Source organism: Sturnira hondurensis, unplaced genomic scaffold (assembly GCF_014824575.4).
Source record: "Sturnira hondurensis isolate 20B ecotype Veracruz unplaced genomic scaffold, ASM1482457v3 Scaffold0021143, whole genome shotgun sequence".
NCBI lineage: Eukaryota > Metazoa > Chordata > Mammalia > Chiroptera > Phyllostomidae > Sturnira > Sturnira hondurensis.
This window is the reverse complement of record NW_028093774.1, coordinates 18455531-18472667: the sequence shown is the minus strand read 5'-3', so window position 1 is coordinate 18472667 and position 17137 is coordinate 18455531. Positions and strand designations below refer to the sequence as shown.

Here is a 17137-nt window from a genome sequence, read left to right as displayed (position 1 = left end):
TCGTTAGCTATTCATTTGCAACTGAAAGTACTGTATAAGGAGCAGGACCGGCACTTTGTCCCTCCTATTTCTTCTGGCTTAATATTTAAAGAACATAATTTGTACCCCAATTCCTCCTTAAGACAGAATCTTATTTATTCTGGTGGCCAGAAGGCTGTCATCTCTCTAACATCTCATTCGAGGTAGTACCAAAGATGCCTGGACCAGCATGGCTCAGTGGGTTGAGAGATGTTCTGCAGAGCAAACGGTCAGAGTGAAAGGTCACTGGTGCAATTCCTGGTCAGGATACACACCTGGGTCACCACCGGTCACCACGGGTCACCACGGGTCACCACGGGTCACCACGGGTCACCACAGGTTTCGGTTGGGGTGCATGCCAGAGGTGACAGGATGAACCAGAGTTTCTCTCCCACTCTTTCTCCCTTCCTTCCCCTCTCTAAAAATAAATAAATAAAATCTTTTCTTTTTTAAAGTAGTACTAAAGAGACTGGCTCTGTGGCTTAGCTGGTTAAAGCACCTGTCTAGTAAAGTAGTACGAAAGAGAAGAAAGGTCCAAAACTGTCTCAAAAGTAGATAATTTTTCCTTCTATATACTTATTAACTAATAAGAAAGGTAAAATGTGTATTCACATTTCACAAGTTCTATAAAGAAATTAAAGATCTAGAAAAAGTGCTGTTAACAAGGAGTTTTTTTAAAAAACCCAAACTCTTGGAAACTAAGATCACCAAATACTGTAACATGCTAATGAGAAAATTTCCTGCAAATCCTCTAGAGGTCTTTAAAAATAGGATGGAACCATCTATCAAAATTAGTTTTAATAAAGTCCTACAAAGAGATAAAGGGACTGAATTACATAACCCCCTAAAGGTTCCTTCCAGCTATAATTCTGCAAAAGCTCCCAATTCTAATTCTTTCAAAGATTCCCTAATGCTAACTGGCACCCTTTACGTCCAATAAAGGTGGACCCTCTTTTCATTTTTTGAATGGCAGGGAGAAAAAAAAAATACTGCTTTATTGCTACTCCTCCTTGTGAAAACTGTGTCTACTGACATCATAAAAAACCAGTAACACCCTTGGCCGGTATGACTCAATTGGAGTGTCATCCCATAAACTGAAAGGGTTTGATCCCAGGTCAGGGTACACCTAGGTTGTGGGTTCAGTCCCTAGTTGGGGCAAGTACAGGAGGCAACTCATTGATGCTTCTCTCACATGGATGTCCTCCCTGAAATTAGCAAAAACAAAAAACCCCAGCAGTGTCTACACCCATGAGGATGCTTACTATAAAAGCCTAATACCCAACACTCTGTAATATTTCTCCTTTATTCACTCTACTACCGCACGCACACCAGTTGTGACACCAGACTGGGAAGGGAGGTGTGTGTGTTTCCACACCAACCAGTGATACTTCAACAACAGCTCAGCGCCCTACAATTAACTCAATTCTAATGCTATTTACCAGGAGATATCGTCACACCCCACAGGTTAAGGGCTCAGTCCCACAAGACTACCTAGCCCCCCAAGCCCCAACTTCAGATGCCAATCACAAGCCTAGATTCTCAACTGTGTTTCTCACACTCAGCTATAAATCAGAGGTTCCCACAACCCACTCTTTCAGTCTGATTAACTCACAGAACTCAGGAAAACTGTTTACTGACTGTTTACCAGTTGATTATAAAAAGATGCAATGCAAGGTACAGGTGAACGTGTAGTGTGAAGAGAGGCATAGGGCAAGGTGTGTGGGAAGGTGTGCACCACCCTCCCAGCACCTCCGTGTGTTCAGCAACCCACAAGTTGTCCCAACCCCATACCTTTGGGATTTTTATGGAGGAGACTTAACTCCATTTGCAGCCCCTCTCCCCACTCTGGAAAACGGGAGGTAAGGCTGAGAATCCCAAGGTTCTAATCATGGCTTGGTCTTTCTGGTGACCAGCCCCTATCTTGGACCCATCAAAAGTCACCTCGTAGGACAGAACACTCAGAAGGCTCCAAGAGATTTAGGCACTCTGTGGACAGGAGTCAGGGTCAAAGATCAAATACAAAAACAAAACATGCTCTCAATACTCTTATGACTCAGGAAATCACAGAGATTTTAGGAGTTCTGTGCCCGGAACTATAGATACGTACTCCTATTATCTCACAGCTACAGCCACTGTGGAAAATATTGTGGCATTTCCTCAAAAAATTAAACTACCACATTCCAACAATTCCACTTCTGGGAAATGAAAACAGAAACTCGAAAGAGATCTACCTATACACCCGTGTTCATAGCAGCATTATTCACAGTTACTAAAAGGAGGGAGTAATCCGAGTGGCCACTAACAGGTGAATGGCTCAGCAAAATGTGGGATATATGTATATGCGACGGAATATTATCCATCCTTAAATAGGGAGAGAATTCCAACTCCTGCTACTACATGGACGAACCACGAGGACACTATGAGAGAGGCAATAAGCCCATCACAAAAAGACAAACACTGCACTATTCCACCTACATGAGGTCCTTACAGCAGTCACACGGATAGAGACAGAAGTAGGAAGGCAGTTACCAGGGGCTGGAAGCCTAGGCGAACAGGGAGTTACTGTTTACTGGGTACAGAGTTTCAGTTTTGCAAGATGAAGAGTTACAAGGATAGATGGATGGTAGGGGCAGCTGCACAAATATGCATCCATTTAATACCACTGAACTCTACACAAAAATGGTCAGGATGGTAAATTTATGTTATGTGTATTTCATCACAACAAAACAAAACAAAAAGGGAAACGGAAAACAAAACCAAACAGTAATGTCGGATTGTTTCACATGCCCAATCTACCGTAAGACCTATTTAACTGAACTCTAAAACCCGAATTCGACAAAGCGGCAGCATATACACACAGTCCCCGACTTAAAGCAGTTCCGCTTAATAATTTTCCGACTTTACGATCACGCGAAAGTGACACGCATTCAGTAGACACGGTGCTTCAGATTTTGAATTCTGACTTTTTCCCTCACTAGCGAGGTGTGGTTAAGATACTCTCGTGATGCTGGGCAGTGGCAGCGAACCACAGCTCCCAGCCAGGCACATGGCCACCAGGGCGAATGCTGATGCTCGCAGTGAAGGGCTCAATGCGTGCCTGACCTCGGACCGGACCGGAGTTGGCAGCATGTAACCCCACCATCAGATGGCAAACATCTGTCCACGCATCTCTACAAACACAGACACAGACTCTGAAGAGCGTACAGAAATCTCAGAAGTTTCTAACTTTTCTCCTGTTCATAAAAGACGAATGCTGAAATATGTGAGGGAATATAATTATATTGAAGTATCCTGGGGTGGAAAACCATGTTCTAATCTAAACTACTATTTTAGTAAAAGCAGAACCCATACTTATGCACTTAACATCTTATATGTATTTTTATGGCAAGCATATCACCCAGAAACTACAAAGAAGAAACCAGGGCTGGGGTGCTACCATATCACTTTAATTAAAACAGAAACAACTTCTTAAAAAAATCCTCACCCAAAGACAAGTTTATTGATTTTTTTTTTTAAGAGAAAGAGGAAAGGAGACGCAGAGACACAGACATCAATCAGTTGCCTCCCACACGCGGCTGGACCCAGAATCAAATCTGAAACCGAGGCATGAGCCCCGACCAGGAGTCGAACCTGCAACCCTTTGATGCCCTGGATGACACTCCAGCAACTGAACCATCTGGCCAGGGCAAAACAGAAACAGCTTTAAAAAATATTTTAAAGATACTCTTGATGTCGTAAGTTACCAAAAATCTCTCTTTCGTTTAAAAGAAAAGAAAAAAACCCTCACAGACAATATTCCTCACGCACTAATGTTTAGCAGCCCTAAACGTCCTTTAGGCCCTTCCACTAGACCATTCTTCCAAATGTCACCCAGTGAAGCGCCGGTGAAGACTGGAGTACAATTTTTCCCTAAAACCTATCAGGAGAAGTCAGTCTTGGAGTAAAATTTTTCCCTAAAACATATCAGGAGAAGTCAGCAGATGTTTGAGTCATACAGATTTTTAAGTTTCATTTTAGCAACTTGGTATTTCTTCACCATATTAGTCCGCAATTTCTGAAGAAACATTATGTTTACTGATGCTAAATTGTTAGGGATTAAGGGAGGGAGTAATGGGATTTACTGCTAAATCAGAACCTAACTCCTTTGTATTAAGTGAAAAGAGCCCTTAAACACAAAGCAAGTCAGAAACATTGACGCTTTTCTCTCGATCTCCCTCCCCCTTTTAAATAGCCCACTCATTCACCTGCAGTGGATTTTCTACCCCTCCCTGTTAGGTTTCCCTGTTCCACTCTATTCCACGAGTTTGTCTTATTAGCCATGTCCATTGCTAGAAAACGATTCCTTGCACTGCTTATAATGAGCCCATTCTTAGTATTTCCTCTCTCTCACAATTATTCCTTTAAAAATGAAAACAAACCTCCTGAATTTGTGTATTCTATTGCCTCAGGCCTCACAACTTCTGGGAAGGGCAAGTCTCTGGAAGCATTCCCCTCAAACTCATAGTCTTACTCTCTCAACATGCCTTGGAGAAAAGCTTTATTTTCTGTTTCGCACAAAACAGCAACAGGCCTATCTATAATATCTACTGACTGGGGGAGGAGACGGCCAGACATTTACCTTAAAGCCTAGCTAAATCACAACAGTCACAAGCCTACTACAGCGGACAGACTACTATTTTGGGGCGGGGGGGGGGGGGAGCGGAGTTTTCCTTCATATCCGAACAAGGTTTGTAAGTATTAAAGTCGATTGCAGACATCACAACGCTCTCTTCCAGCACCGATCTAGCATCCTTTCAAGCAGCTTGTCTGTAAAAACACGTTTCGGCAAACTATGTCAATCCAGAGAAATGGAAGGTTAATAATTACTGTCTTGAACTAAGAACTTCTCGAAATATTTCAGAACTGCCTGGACCTGGCTGGTGATTCAGCCTTGGTTAATTAGTACAGACTCATCACAAGTCACCCCCAGGTTAAACAATCCCCTTGGGTGACAGAACTGTTGCTCAAAGAGTCAAAGGGACAACGAACTCCACCTGGAGCCAGGACGGGGTCTCTCCCACGGGCTGGGGGCGTACTGCTTCTGAGGCACCGGACCGGGTTCCGTCCAGACCTGAGGTCCAACGTCTTACTTGCAGAAGGGGGAGGTATGTGGTAGGAAGCGCCTAACTACGTTTCCGCTGGGTACCTCCCGCTCACTTTCTCTGCCTTCTGAGGACCCCAAGACGGTTTTCCTTGGAGAGCTTCAGGACTCGAAAAGGAAGCACTCATCTCGAGGGCATGAGGAAGGGGCCGCGAAAGAATCAAGAGCCCCCAAGGGGGTCCGCCTGGGTCCCAGGAGCCACCCCCTGCCGCCAGTGGAGGGCACCCCGCCTATCTGGCCAGATCGGGTAGAGCAAAGTACCCAGGATTCGAGCACAGCTCAAACCTCCGGGCGCAGGAGAGAAAGAGACCTCAGGCGCGGGGAGATGGGGGGAGCCCCTATGCTGCCCTTGAGGTTCCGGCTCTCGGCAGGCCCGGTCAACACCGGGACGCCACCGCTAGCACACCTGAGCCGCGCCGGACGCCTGCCCGGCTGGCGGTCACCGCGATCTCCCCCATTCCCCAGCCCGGCCACCTCTTTGGCCGGCTCCGCACGGGCGCGCCAGCTCCCGGGGTCCGGCCCACAGCCCTGGCCCGGCCGCCCGGTCCCACCGTACCTGACCGGCTGCGGCGGCAGAGGTGGCAGCGCTGCTCCTCACGTACCCATTCCTCACTTCCCCGTTCGCCACGCAGCCGTTTGCCCGCACCGGGCGACGGCAGCAGCAGCCTCCGGGCTCCGGCCGCATGGTCCAGGCAGCACCAGGCGCAAGACACTCTGTAGGCGGCGGCTCAGGCAGCAGCGGCTGCTCCAAGTCCCGCTCTGCACCCCACCCACCTCCCCGAAACCGGAAATGGCTGCACGGTGTCGCCAATTCCCGGGCGTCACGTGGGGGCGGGGCCCACTCCCGCAGTGGCCCCGCCGCCCACGGGAAGACCCGGTGGGGCGGGCAGGAGGGTCTGGAGCCTATGGACCGCTGACCAATCTGGAGGAGGAGGAGGCGGACCCCATGCTGCTCCCCGACCAGTCACGGGCGAGAGTAAAGAGTTTCATCGGTGTCCGGGCTTTTGGAGGGACTCGTGGACCTGGCACCCGATTGGAGGTCCTAGTCGGTCGTGGGAAAGGCTTGGATGCTTAATGGTCCACACTGAGCAGGGGCCAGGAAAAAGTAGCCAATAAGAATGTGAGGGAAAAACAGGGGGCGGAGCCCGTCTCCAGAGCGGGTTCCTTGGTTCTCCTAGACGGGTGGCGCCCCCTCTCCCTTGCCTCTGGGTAAATTCTCGGTTTTAATCACAGGGCAAAACAAGACTCCTTAATTTACTTAACTAAATTCTTTATGGGTGTTCATGGAATAGCCTTTCTGACATTGTCTCACCATTCATTATTCAGTATACGTTAACGTATTTCTTTTTTCCCCCACCTGCCAACATTTTTTCATATTTTTAAATATTATTTTTCAGCCCTGGCTGGTGTTGGTTGGTGGATTGATCTCGGGCCTGTGAACCAGGGGATGGCCGTTCGATTCCCAGTCGGGCAGGTGCCTAGGTTGCAGGCCGGTTCCCAGCGGGGGACACACGAGGGGCCATGCATTGATATTTCTCTCCTTCTCTCCTTCCCTTTCCCTCTAAAGATAAATAAATAATTAATTAAAAATATATTATTTTTCAGTTACAGGTTACATTCAATATTAGTTTGTATTAGTTTCAGGTGTACAGCATAGTGGTTAGACAATCATATACCTTACAACACATAAACACGATTTTTTAAGTAATAATTCAGATGCCTCTGCCCTTCACCATGTCCCTATCAGAGTTTTCTGTTCAATTTCCTTTAAAGGGTACTTCCTGGAAAGTCAGGAAACCTGGTCTCCTTCCTACTCCACCAATAACCGTACACTAAACCTTGAATATTTAACAACTTTGGGAGTCACACTTTTTAAAATGGAGTTAATGCTTCCTGCTTCATAGACTCATTGCAAGAATTATTTTAATAAAGCATCGTGCATCTATCATAATAATACTTGGCCATGCTAGGAGCATAATAAATACTGTGTTGTTTCCTCACCCCTTTAATTCTATCTTCCCATAGGGGTTAGAAAGAAAAGAAGTGGATATACATTATAGCAAGAGACTTTTGGTTACCCATAAAGAATGCAGTGTCATAGTTAAGGGTATGGACTCAAGTCAGGCTGGGTTTGAATCCTGGCTGCACCACTTAATAACAGAGTGACCTCTATATGTCCTCATCTGTTCAGAGTGGATAATAGATAATAGACATCTTCAGGATTTAATGAGTTAATGCATGTAGTATATTTTGTAGACAACCCGGTAATTAGTAAACATCAAGTGTTGGTCATTATTAATTGCTGAATGTGCCTGTGAGAGCCCCTGCATTCTTCCCCCTCACCAGGAGCTTTAGAAAGGGGGTCTGACAAGTTAGCAATGTTGCATGATTTGGGAGCTGGGCAATCTAACAGCAGGTGGGCAGAGCACATATCCTCTTTGAGCCATCAAACAACATGATCCCAAAGAACCAAAGTTTGCAATAAATGTATGAAGCGAAAAAAGAAGTGTATAGCTTGTGCCTCACCTTCTGGTGAGAAACAAGATGTGTACATAGTAAGCAACAGTAAGGCAGTGGTGAGTCTAGTCTTTCTACATAAGAAGCTTTCAGGGAAGAAATCTGGTTGGAAATATGGCTAAAGGATTTTAATTAAAATTTAGGTAGTAGGCTGAATGAGTTTAGAGAAGACTTGAGAGGAAGATGTGGAATGAGCTTAATCCTAAAGGATGATCAGGATTTAGAAAGCTGGAAATGAGAAGGAAGAGGAGGATGTTCCTGGGAGAGGGAACCTTCAGAAGCTCAGGCACAGCAGCTGTAAAGAGCAAAGCCTTAACTTGGAGACTAAGAGTACAGGAGCCTGACTAGTTTAGAGGAATCTTGTTAGCCAATCCCTCCCTCCGGAGGGCAGGATACCAAGTCCTTGTCTGATTCTGCCACTTACTCACCATGTGTTGTCTGGGACAAGTCATGCAACATTAGCCTTGGTTTCTTCACCAATCTTATGAAGTCAATACTTTTGTGAGCACTGATGATACACTACACAAATGATCTCATGACCTTGTATGCCATTGCTAAATCACAAAAGGGGTGCCTCAGAAGGCAGCAGGAAATACCCCGTCCTCCATGTAAGCAGAAAAACAACTCCTTCCAGATGTGCAAGCAGCCTGATCATCCTTGTATGGAGTTCACATGCAAAGTTCTGTGCGAGGGACCAGGGTCACAACTCTTCTCTTCCTCCAAGATTGCGCAAACCTTCTCAACTGTGAAACCCTTCTTGAACTCCAACCTCCCCACAAAATTATTCACTTTCCTCTCTGTGAACTTTATACACCCCCATGCAAGCATATGTCACATTGCTTTGGAATTTTCTTTTGAAAGGAAGGTTACAGAATTGTGAGAAACCATATTTCTGTAGTTGGACAGGATTGGAGACCCAACTCCAGCACTTAGAAGCCTGTGACTTTGGCAAAGCTGTCTAACCTTTCTGTGACTCAGTTCCTTCATCTATAAGATAATATATACCTAACAGAGTTATGAAAATTAAGTGAGAAAAATATTTAGTACCAGGGGCTGTCACATAATATTCAATAGGTGTTGGCTGTTATTAGTTAAATAAATGAATTATTTGGTAAGTGAATGAATGACTGAATGAATATATCTATACCCCAACTAGACAGAGAGTAGGCTCTTTGAGTTCAGGGAATTGTCAAATTCATTTTTGGGTTTGCAGCATCTAGAAAATGCCCAATAAATGATGAAAAAATAAATGGGTGAATAAAGGAGAACCTGGCCCTGACTCCAAAGAGCCTTCTATCACATGGAGCCTGTGTTAATTAAGGTTCTTTTGGTTGATGATAACATAAGCCAATAATAGAAAACTTAATCAAGAAAGGCAAATTTATTGGAACTCCCCTCCAGATAGGTAATATTGGAACCCAGAAAAAAAAATCTCAAACCTCAACAATGAAAATCACAGACCTTTCTCCTAGCATCAACTTACTTCTGAGGCTTAGCTCTCAGCAACCTACAATTTCATATTTTCTAGGTCAGACTTGTAAAGTCCCAGAAAAAGAGAAATCTGATTGGCCCTGTTTAGGGTAAGATGTCTAATGCTTGACCAGTACCACTTAGCTGGAGGAGCATCCCACCTGCACTATCAAATAGGTGTTTTGGTTGCATGCAATGCTGGCTGACTGACACAAAAGGGAATTCATTGGAAGGTTAGTAGCAGCCTGGACCTGGTTGCCAGCTGAGGGATCAGGCTAGAAAAGGCAGCAAGGACCTCAGTGAGGGTTTGTGGCAGAAATAGGCTGGTGCGCTTGATACCAAAATAAATGAGCTCCAGCCAGCCCTTCCATCCTTGAGCCGCTTGTCTAAGAGTCAAAGTCCTAGGAGAGATCATCAGAATGACAGAGGGAAGGTTGGACAAACAGAAGGATAATATGGTTTCTTCGACTTTCATGTGGGAGGTGCTTACCAGGATTCACCCTCCCCAAAAGAGGACATAAAATGAGGAGAGCACTTTCCCAAAAGGAAATTGTGGACCTCATAGAAAAAGGGAACAGACGTTGGACAGGCAACAATGACCAAAGTTCACATTATCTGTTAAGAAAGCAGATTTAGAGGCAATCTGCTTCTATACAAAACCCAGGGTTGGACAACTCAAAGTTATCTGATCCTGATTCTGAGAGCATCATCTGGTCTTCCCTTTCCAAATCTTTCATGCCTCATTCATTTTGGGCATCATATTAGGTACTACAAATACACGGATAAGGAAAACAAACCAAAACATGGTATTTGTTCTCATGGAGTGACAGTCTTGGTTTAGAAGAAAGGGATCTGTTATTTCCCTTTTCGTTATTCCTAATCTAATACAATAAATAAAAGAGTCTACCTTTTCTCTCCTTGGGTTTCTGGCCCTACTTTTGCTGAAAATCTTGGATTACATTTCTGGGCCATTTTCAGTGGCAATATTTGCATCTGCAAAACTGAGTCAGCCTAGGGACCAGGGTTTAAAATTGTACTATCATTGCAAGGCCTGGGGCTCTTTTAAAGAAATGATTGCATTCAAATAGGAAGCCTTAAGAGGAATGATGGTTTGTGATTGGCTCAGAGTGGCTGTTGAGCATCCACTGGAGTGATTTTAATCTCTGTCTAACAAGGCATTTGCAATAGGAGCTTGGAGATAAAAAAAACAGATGAGTGCTCCAGGAATAGGCAGCTAGAACCTGTTTCTTAATGGTAGGTCTCTGCCCTCTTGTTTCCTGTGCCCCAAAAGTGCCTCAGAGCCTCCTACTCAACTGCCTTGCCCCACACTGCCACCCTGGACTTCCTGTGGGTACTCATGGGCTGACTGTTGCAATCATCTGAGGCTCTGCTTCAGGAAGTGGACTTTTACTTCTGGCTCCAGGAAGGAGGAGAAGGGGTGGTGCTGCAGATAACAATTACGTTGGTGATGGTATTCGTCAAGACTCTTTGAGTTGCAAGTTTTGAAACTGAATTCAAATTGGATTAAGCATATACATTTATTGGCTTACATACTGAAAGACTAGGGTTAGATCTAACTGGATCTAGATGCTCAAACCATGTCATCAAAAATCTGTCACCATCCTTGGTCTGATGTCCCAATAAGTTGGGCTCATTCCTAGTTAGGAGGTCAGCATGTGATGGTAAATTTGGCCCATGTCTGGCAAGCTTGCAGTCAAACAGCTTTAACATCCCAGCTGAGGGAGTGCCTCTTTTCTAGAGTCCTAGGCAGAGTCCTAGCTGAGCCTCCATTGGCCCATCTCAGGCCACATGCCTCAGGCAAATTTTGAATTGATTGGTCAGACCTGAATCTTGTGCCATCTACTCTGACAATCCTGAGCCACAGGCTCTGAGACTGGGAGACCAATGATGTTCCAAGTGGAAGAGATGGGTGCTGTTACCAAAAAAAGGGTACTCGGCGGGAATAAACAACAGATGTCCATTATACTGTTCACGTTGAATATTACAATGATAACAAGAAGCAAGAGGTAGGAATGCCTAGGAGATTCTCAACATTTCTGGAAGATGTTATAAGAAATTCTAGCTTAAGACCCTCCCTCCTCCTCAAATCCAACCTCCAAAATTTACCCCAAATTTATGTTTACTTAAACTGGTTAGAGTGATTGCTAACTTATCATCTTCATCTTCACTAAATCATCATCCCAAGGCAATTAATAATATCCTCTGTGTATGTAGTTGTATAAGAAAAATAGAAATGTCATCTCTACAGGATGAGAATTTACTCTTTAAGAAAGCATGAACGATGACAAAGATCTCACAGCCAACCACACCAGCTCTGAATATGTTATGCATTCCCTTTTAAATTACACAAATTGAATCACACTACATGTAAACTATACTTCAATAAGAAACAGTTAAAAATGACAAATAAGAAGGTTCCTAGGCAATGTGGTATATGCATTCTATGGAGTGATGATGGGATTTGCACATTTAAACAGAATAGGTTTAAGGTGAGGCTGCCATTTCTTTTATACTTCATTGTAAGCCCTTTCGCTGTCTTTCCCATCACTTTCTTTTTGTTGTTGTTTTATTTTTTAAAGATTTTTTATTTTTATTTTTAAAATATATATATTTTATTGATTATACCATTACAGTTGTTCTATTCCCCCCTTTCCTTCCCCTCCACCCACACACCCCCTCCCTCAACATTCTCCCCCCCCTTAGTTTATAACCACGTGTCTCAAGTTCTTTAGATTCTATATTTCCCATACTATTCTTGCCCTCCCCCCTATTTTCTACCTACTGTCTATGCTATTTTCTGTACCTTCTCCCCACTTCTCCTCCTCCCACTTCCCTGTTGCTAACCCTCCATGTGATCTCCATTTCTATGGTTCCGCTCCTGATCTAGCTGTCCTCTTGGTTTGCTTTTGTTTTAGGTGTGGTTGTTGATAACTGTGAGTTTGCTGTCCTTTCACTGTTCATATTTTCCATCTTCTTTTTCTTATATAAGTCCCTTTAACATTTCATATAATAAGAGCTTGGTGATGATGAACTCCTTGAATTGGATCTTATCCGAGAAGCACTTTATCTGTCCTTCCATTCTAAATGAAAGTTTTGCTGGATAAAGCAATCTTGGCTGTAGGTCTTTGGATTTCATGACTTGGAATACTTCTTTCCAGCCCCTTCTTGCCTGTAAGGTCTCTTTTGAGAAATCCGCTGACAGTCTGATGGGTACTCCTTTGTAGGTGACTGTCCCCTTATCTCTTGCTGCTTCTAGGATTCTCTCCTTCATTTTAATCTTGGCTAATGTAATGATGATGTGCCTTGGTGTGTTCCTTCTTGGGTCCAACTTGTTTGGGACTCTCTGAGCTTCCTGGATTTCCTGGAAGTCTATTTCCTTTGCCAGACTGGGGAAGTTCTCCTTTATTATTTGTTCAAATAAGTGTTCCACTTGTGGCTGTTTTTCTTCCCCTTCTGGTACCCCTATAATTCGGATGTTGGAACGTTTGAAGATGTCCTAGAGGTTCCTAAGCCTCTCCTCATTTTTTTGAATTCTCATTTCTTCATTCTTTTCTGGTTGGATGTTTTTTTCTTCTTTCTGGTCCATTCCATTGATGTGAGTCCCAGTTTCCTTTCCATCACTATTGGTTTCCTGTGCGTCTCCCTTCATTTCAATTAGTTTAGCCTTCCCATGTTCCTCTAATTTGTGACTAAAATCAACCAGTTCTGTGAGCATCCTGATGACCAGTGCTTTGAACTGTGCATCTGAGAGGCTATTTCTTGGTCACTTAGAGTTATCAGCTCTGGGGCTTTGAGTTCTTCTTGAGCCATCTTTTGGCCTATTTGTGCCTGTTACGTATCAGGATCAGAGGAGCCCTAGGTGTTCACCAGAGCAGGGCAACTCAGTTGCTGGGTTGTGATGCTGTACGTGGGGCGGGGTCAAAGAGGAGCAATGGCGGTTCTGTCTGCTGCCTCCCGCTGCTGCCGCTGCAGCTGCCACTGTCACTGGGGCCTGAGCGTTTCGTCCCACTGCACGCAAATGTGCCACCGCTGTCAGCCCTCCACCACTAGGTTCGCCCGCTGGGACCTGTGCGGTTCATCGCACTGTGCGCAAATGTGCGACCGTGGTTAGTCTGCCCCACACCCTGACTGGGTCCGCGCTGCCTGGGTGCCTGGGTCAGGGGATCCTTCCTGCCTGACCCTGCTCCACTGCTGGCTTCGCCCCTCTTACCGGTCCCAATTGAAGGGTTCGTTGTTGTTGGACTTCCGTATAGTCCAGTTTTCTGTTCTTTAGCTGTGTCTTTGTTTATTAAACCTTTGTTGTATTCAAACTTGGTTGTGGGAGAAGGCACAGTGTTTCCACCTATGCCTCCATCTTGGCGGAAGTCCCATCACTTTCTTTATAGTTACTTGGCGATGCTACATATTCTTGGACAAAATAACTTAACTTCCTATAAAATGGCCTTTTATAGCTCTTCCCCCAACCCTCAATATTTCCGAAGTTTTTGTCATATTTTTTCCTATCCTGTACCACACCCACAAAGCCAGTAATTTTCGGAGCCCAATATCTAGGAAAGCCATTTAAACCTGTATGTGAAACCAGAAAAGTTGGTGTTTGTGCAGCCTGTCACTACCAGAACCAATAAACAGAGACAAGGATTGAATCTTTATGGTCGCTTTATTCAGATGCTGGTGATCTGAGAAGACGGTACATTATGTACCCTAAATACCATTGTAACATCTCATCTCAAGCTGACATCTTTACAGGAAGAAGAGTGTAGGTAAGGGGTTTGGAGAAAGGTTATTCAAATAAGAGCTGCAGTTGGGTGGTGATTTTCCTAATATTTCTTTATCTATTGATCAATGCTTATTTTTTACAATTAGTTTATTTATTTTTAGAGGGGGGGAAGGGAGGGAGAAAGAGAAAGAGAAACATTGATTGGTTGCCTCTTGCATGCCCCCAACCCATGCCCCACAACCCAGGCTTGTGCCCTAACCAAGAATTGCACTGGTCATCTTTCATTTTTTCAGGATGATACCCAACCCACTGAGCCACAGTGGTCAGGGCTTGATCAACAGTTTCTTATCTGCATCATGGAAATTCGATTCCTGGAACATTAGGGCTTAGATACCATCTTGCAGACCCCCTGGGGCACAAAGGTTGAGGTGCTTGTCGACCTCCCGGAGGCCAGTAGGTCAGGAGTTCCAGTTCCTGGCACAACAGCTTTCCACATGCATTAATCACTTAAGCCTATCAACTGTACTCCTTACCGTGAAAAGACTGAATATTGTCAAGATGGCAACACTTCCCAAAGTGATCTATAGGCTCATGTAACTCCTACTCACACCTCTGCTGCCTGTTTTGAAGGTATTAACAAGGTAATCCTAACATTTGTAGGAAATGCAACGGGCCCAGAAGAGTTAAAACAATGCTGATGAAGAAGAACAAAGTTAGAGGACTCACACTTCCTGACTTCAAAACTCATGGGGAAAAAAAAAAGCCCTGTCTGGTGTAGCTCAGTGGATTGAGCTCAGGCCTGTGAACCACACGATCACGGTTCGATTCCCAGTCAGGGCACATGCCTGGGTTGCAGGCCAGTTCCCAGCAGGGGACTCATGAGAGGCAACCATACATTGATATTTCTCTCCTTCTCTCCTTTCCTTCCTCTCTAAAAGATAAATAAATAAAATCTTTAAAAAAAAAACAAACTCATTACACAGTTGCAGTCATCAAGACAGCAGGCTAGCATAAGGGTAGACCTATAGATCAATAAGATAGACTTTAGAATCCAGAAATAAACCTTAATATTTATAATCAATTCATTTTCAACAAGAGTCCCCAGATAATTCAAGGGGGCGGGAAATGGTTTTTCAACAGCCCCATGAATCATAATTGGTCTAAGCTAATCATGGCCATCCAATTTTCTTTTGCTAGGCACTCACTCTTCTGAACGCTCTTGCAAGTGGAGTAAATATGTGACACGGTTCTAGCCATAAGATATAAGAGGAAGTCTACTGTGGAGACTGAGACAGAAGGAGACTGAGACAAAAGATTTTATTTGTTTGTTTGTTTGTTTGTTTGTTTATAGAGGGGAAGGGAGAGAGAAAAAGAAAGAGAAACATCAGTGTGTGGTTGCCTCTCATGTGCCCCCTACCAGGGAGCTCACAACCCAGGCATGTGCCCTAGATCAGGAATCGAACCAGCGACCCTTTGATTCACAGGCTGGCAGTCAACCACTGAGCCACACCAGCTGGGGCAGATTTCTCCTTATTAACAAAAATTAAACCTCTGTCCCATCTGCTCCCTTTCTTCCTTCTTGATGCAATGATGTGAGGACATGATGTCTGGAGCGATGGTAACCATGCTGAGACCATGAAGCAACAAGCACAGAATGAAAAGTCAACATACTGAGAGGCATAGACAAAAGATGGAGAGAGCCTGGGTCTTCAATGACACAGCTGAATTGAACACACCCTGGCTCTGCTGGCCTCCAGACCTCTTAAGGAAAACAACATATTTTAATGGTTTAAGCCCCTATCATTTAAGTTCATCTCTTACTTGCAGTCAAATACATCTCAGCTCAGACTTACACAACATTCACAGTGAATATTAAGGAACCTAACCAAGGGCAGCTACTCTCAAAGGTCAGGAACCTGGAACCGGAAAGCTGGCACACCCCTAGGCAATTACTCCCTTATCAGCCTCGATTCAACATCCACAGGGCAAAGCCCTCCTGTTTGCATTTCTTGCATGTAACAGACGAGTTCCAAAGTCAAGAAAGGAAATAGGCTTGACACAGGTGTCATGTTACTTGTGTACATCCCTGGCCCAATTAACACCAGGGGGGAAATGTCACGTCTCAACCATGGTTGCTGAGGGTCCACCCAGGGTGTGAGTGTGAAATTCTCAGAGAAAGGGGAGGCACAGGCTAAAAAGATACTCCTAAGTGACCACCATATTGGGTGAGGACGAAGGGAAGTGACCAAAAAAATCAGGTTAAGTATGTTAGGGAGTGAGCAGGTGGGAAGGGGCCACATAACCTGGGTAGATGAACAGGTTCCAACAACAAATGGAAAAACTGAGAGATGTAAACATTTTCCCAGGGAGCAGCCGAGAAATTCTTCAGAGAAGAAGTGAAAATTCAGTCTCCTAAGGACTTTGCTTGAATGAGTGTGGAAAAGAAGTGGGTAGAGAAAAAAACAAAGAAGAAAAGTAGTGACACTAGAAAGAGAAAAGTTGTCACAGACAAAGCAGAGAGTGTAGTTAGATGTCACACTAACCCTCCTGGCACTACGCCAAAAAATAAAAATAAAAGCGTGAAAGGCAGGAGTTGTGATTATTTTAGGCTGAAGTCCCAGAGACTGAGTGTGCTTAGAATTTGTGTGTATTTCCTGACAATTACTGGCAGCAACTTTACCCTGTAGTTTTTACAAGTGGATGATAGACAACTTTTCTCTTTAGAAAAGTTCACTTAGACAGACTGGGGTCAGCCTTAGACCCGAAGAGATAAGGACATTGTGTGGTGGCCAGCCCATTGTCCTGAGGGCCGCTAGGTTCCCACACAGGCCGCCCCCCCCAATAAGGGCCGTGATCTGATGGAGGCCAGGGGTGGGGCAGGGGGCAATTTTTGGGGGGAAGAGGTGGCTGGGAGTGTGCAGGGGAGAAGGGTGTAATTTCCATGCTCTTTTCTCTCTCCCTTGCATGCTGGGAAAAAGAGTCAGGGGTGGAAAGGATGAGCTGGCAAAGGCGCTAGGCCCAGAAACTAAAGGACGTGTTTAGAGAAAGCACCGGAAGGAAGTCAGGGAGGCAAGATAGCAGGGACTTTGGAGTAACTGTTGGACAATTCTGGGAACACCGAAGCTGGGGTTGATTTGGCTCTAACCCTAACCCTCCCTCCCCCACTTTCTCTGCATTCCCACATATTAGGGCGTCCACACAGCACTCGGGCGCCTGCGCACAAGCCTTGCAGTGCTCCTCCCGGAGGGATCGCG

The 17137-nt window shown here is 44.7% G+C and overlaps 1 protein-coding gene across 1 annotated transcript in view; it reads right to left on the bottom strand.

Moving 5' to 3' along the window:
* Positions 1–6001, bottom strand: part of SPTLC2 (serine palmitoyltransferase long chain base subunit 2) — a 106894-nt gene extending 100893 nt beyond the window's left edge. Inside the window, exon 1 of the mRNA XM_037031125.1 lies at positions 5715–6001. Coding sequence (XP_036887020.1) covers positions 5715–5843 — 129 coding nt within the window. The 5' untranslated portion in view covers positions 5844–6001. The remainder of the gene's footprint in view (positions 1–5714) is intronic.
* Between the last annotated feature and the right edge of the window lie 11136 nt (positions 6002–17137).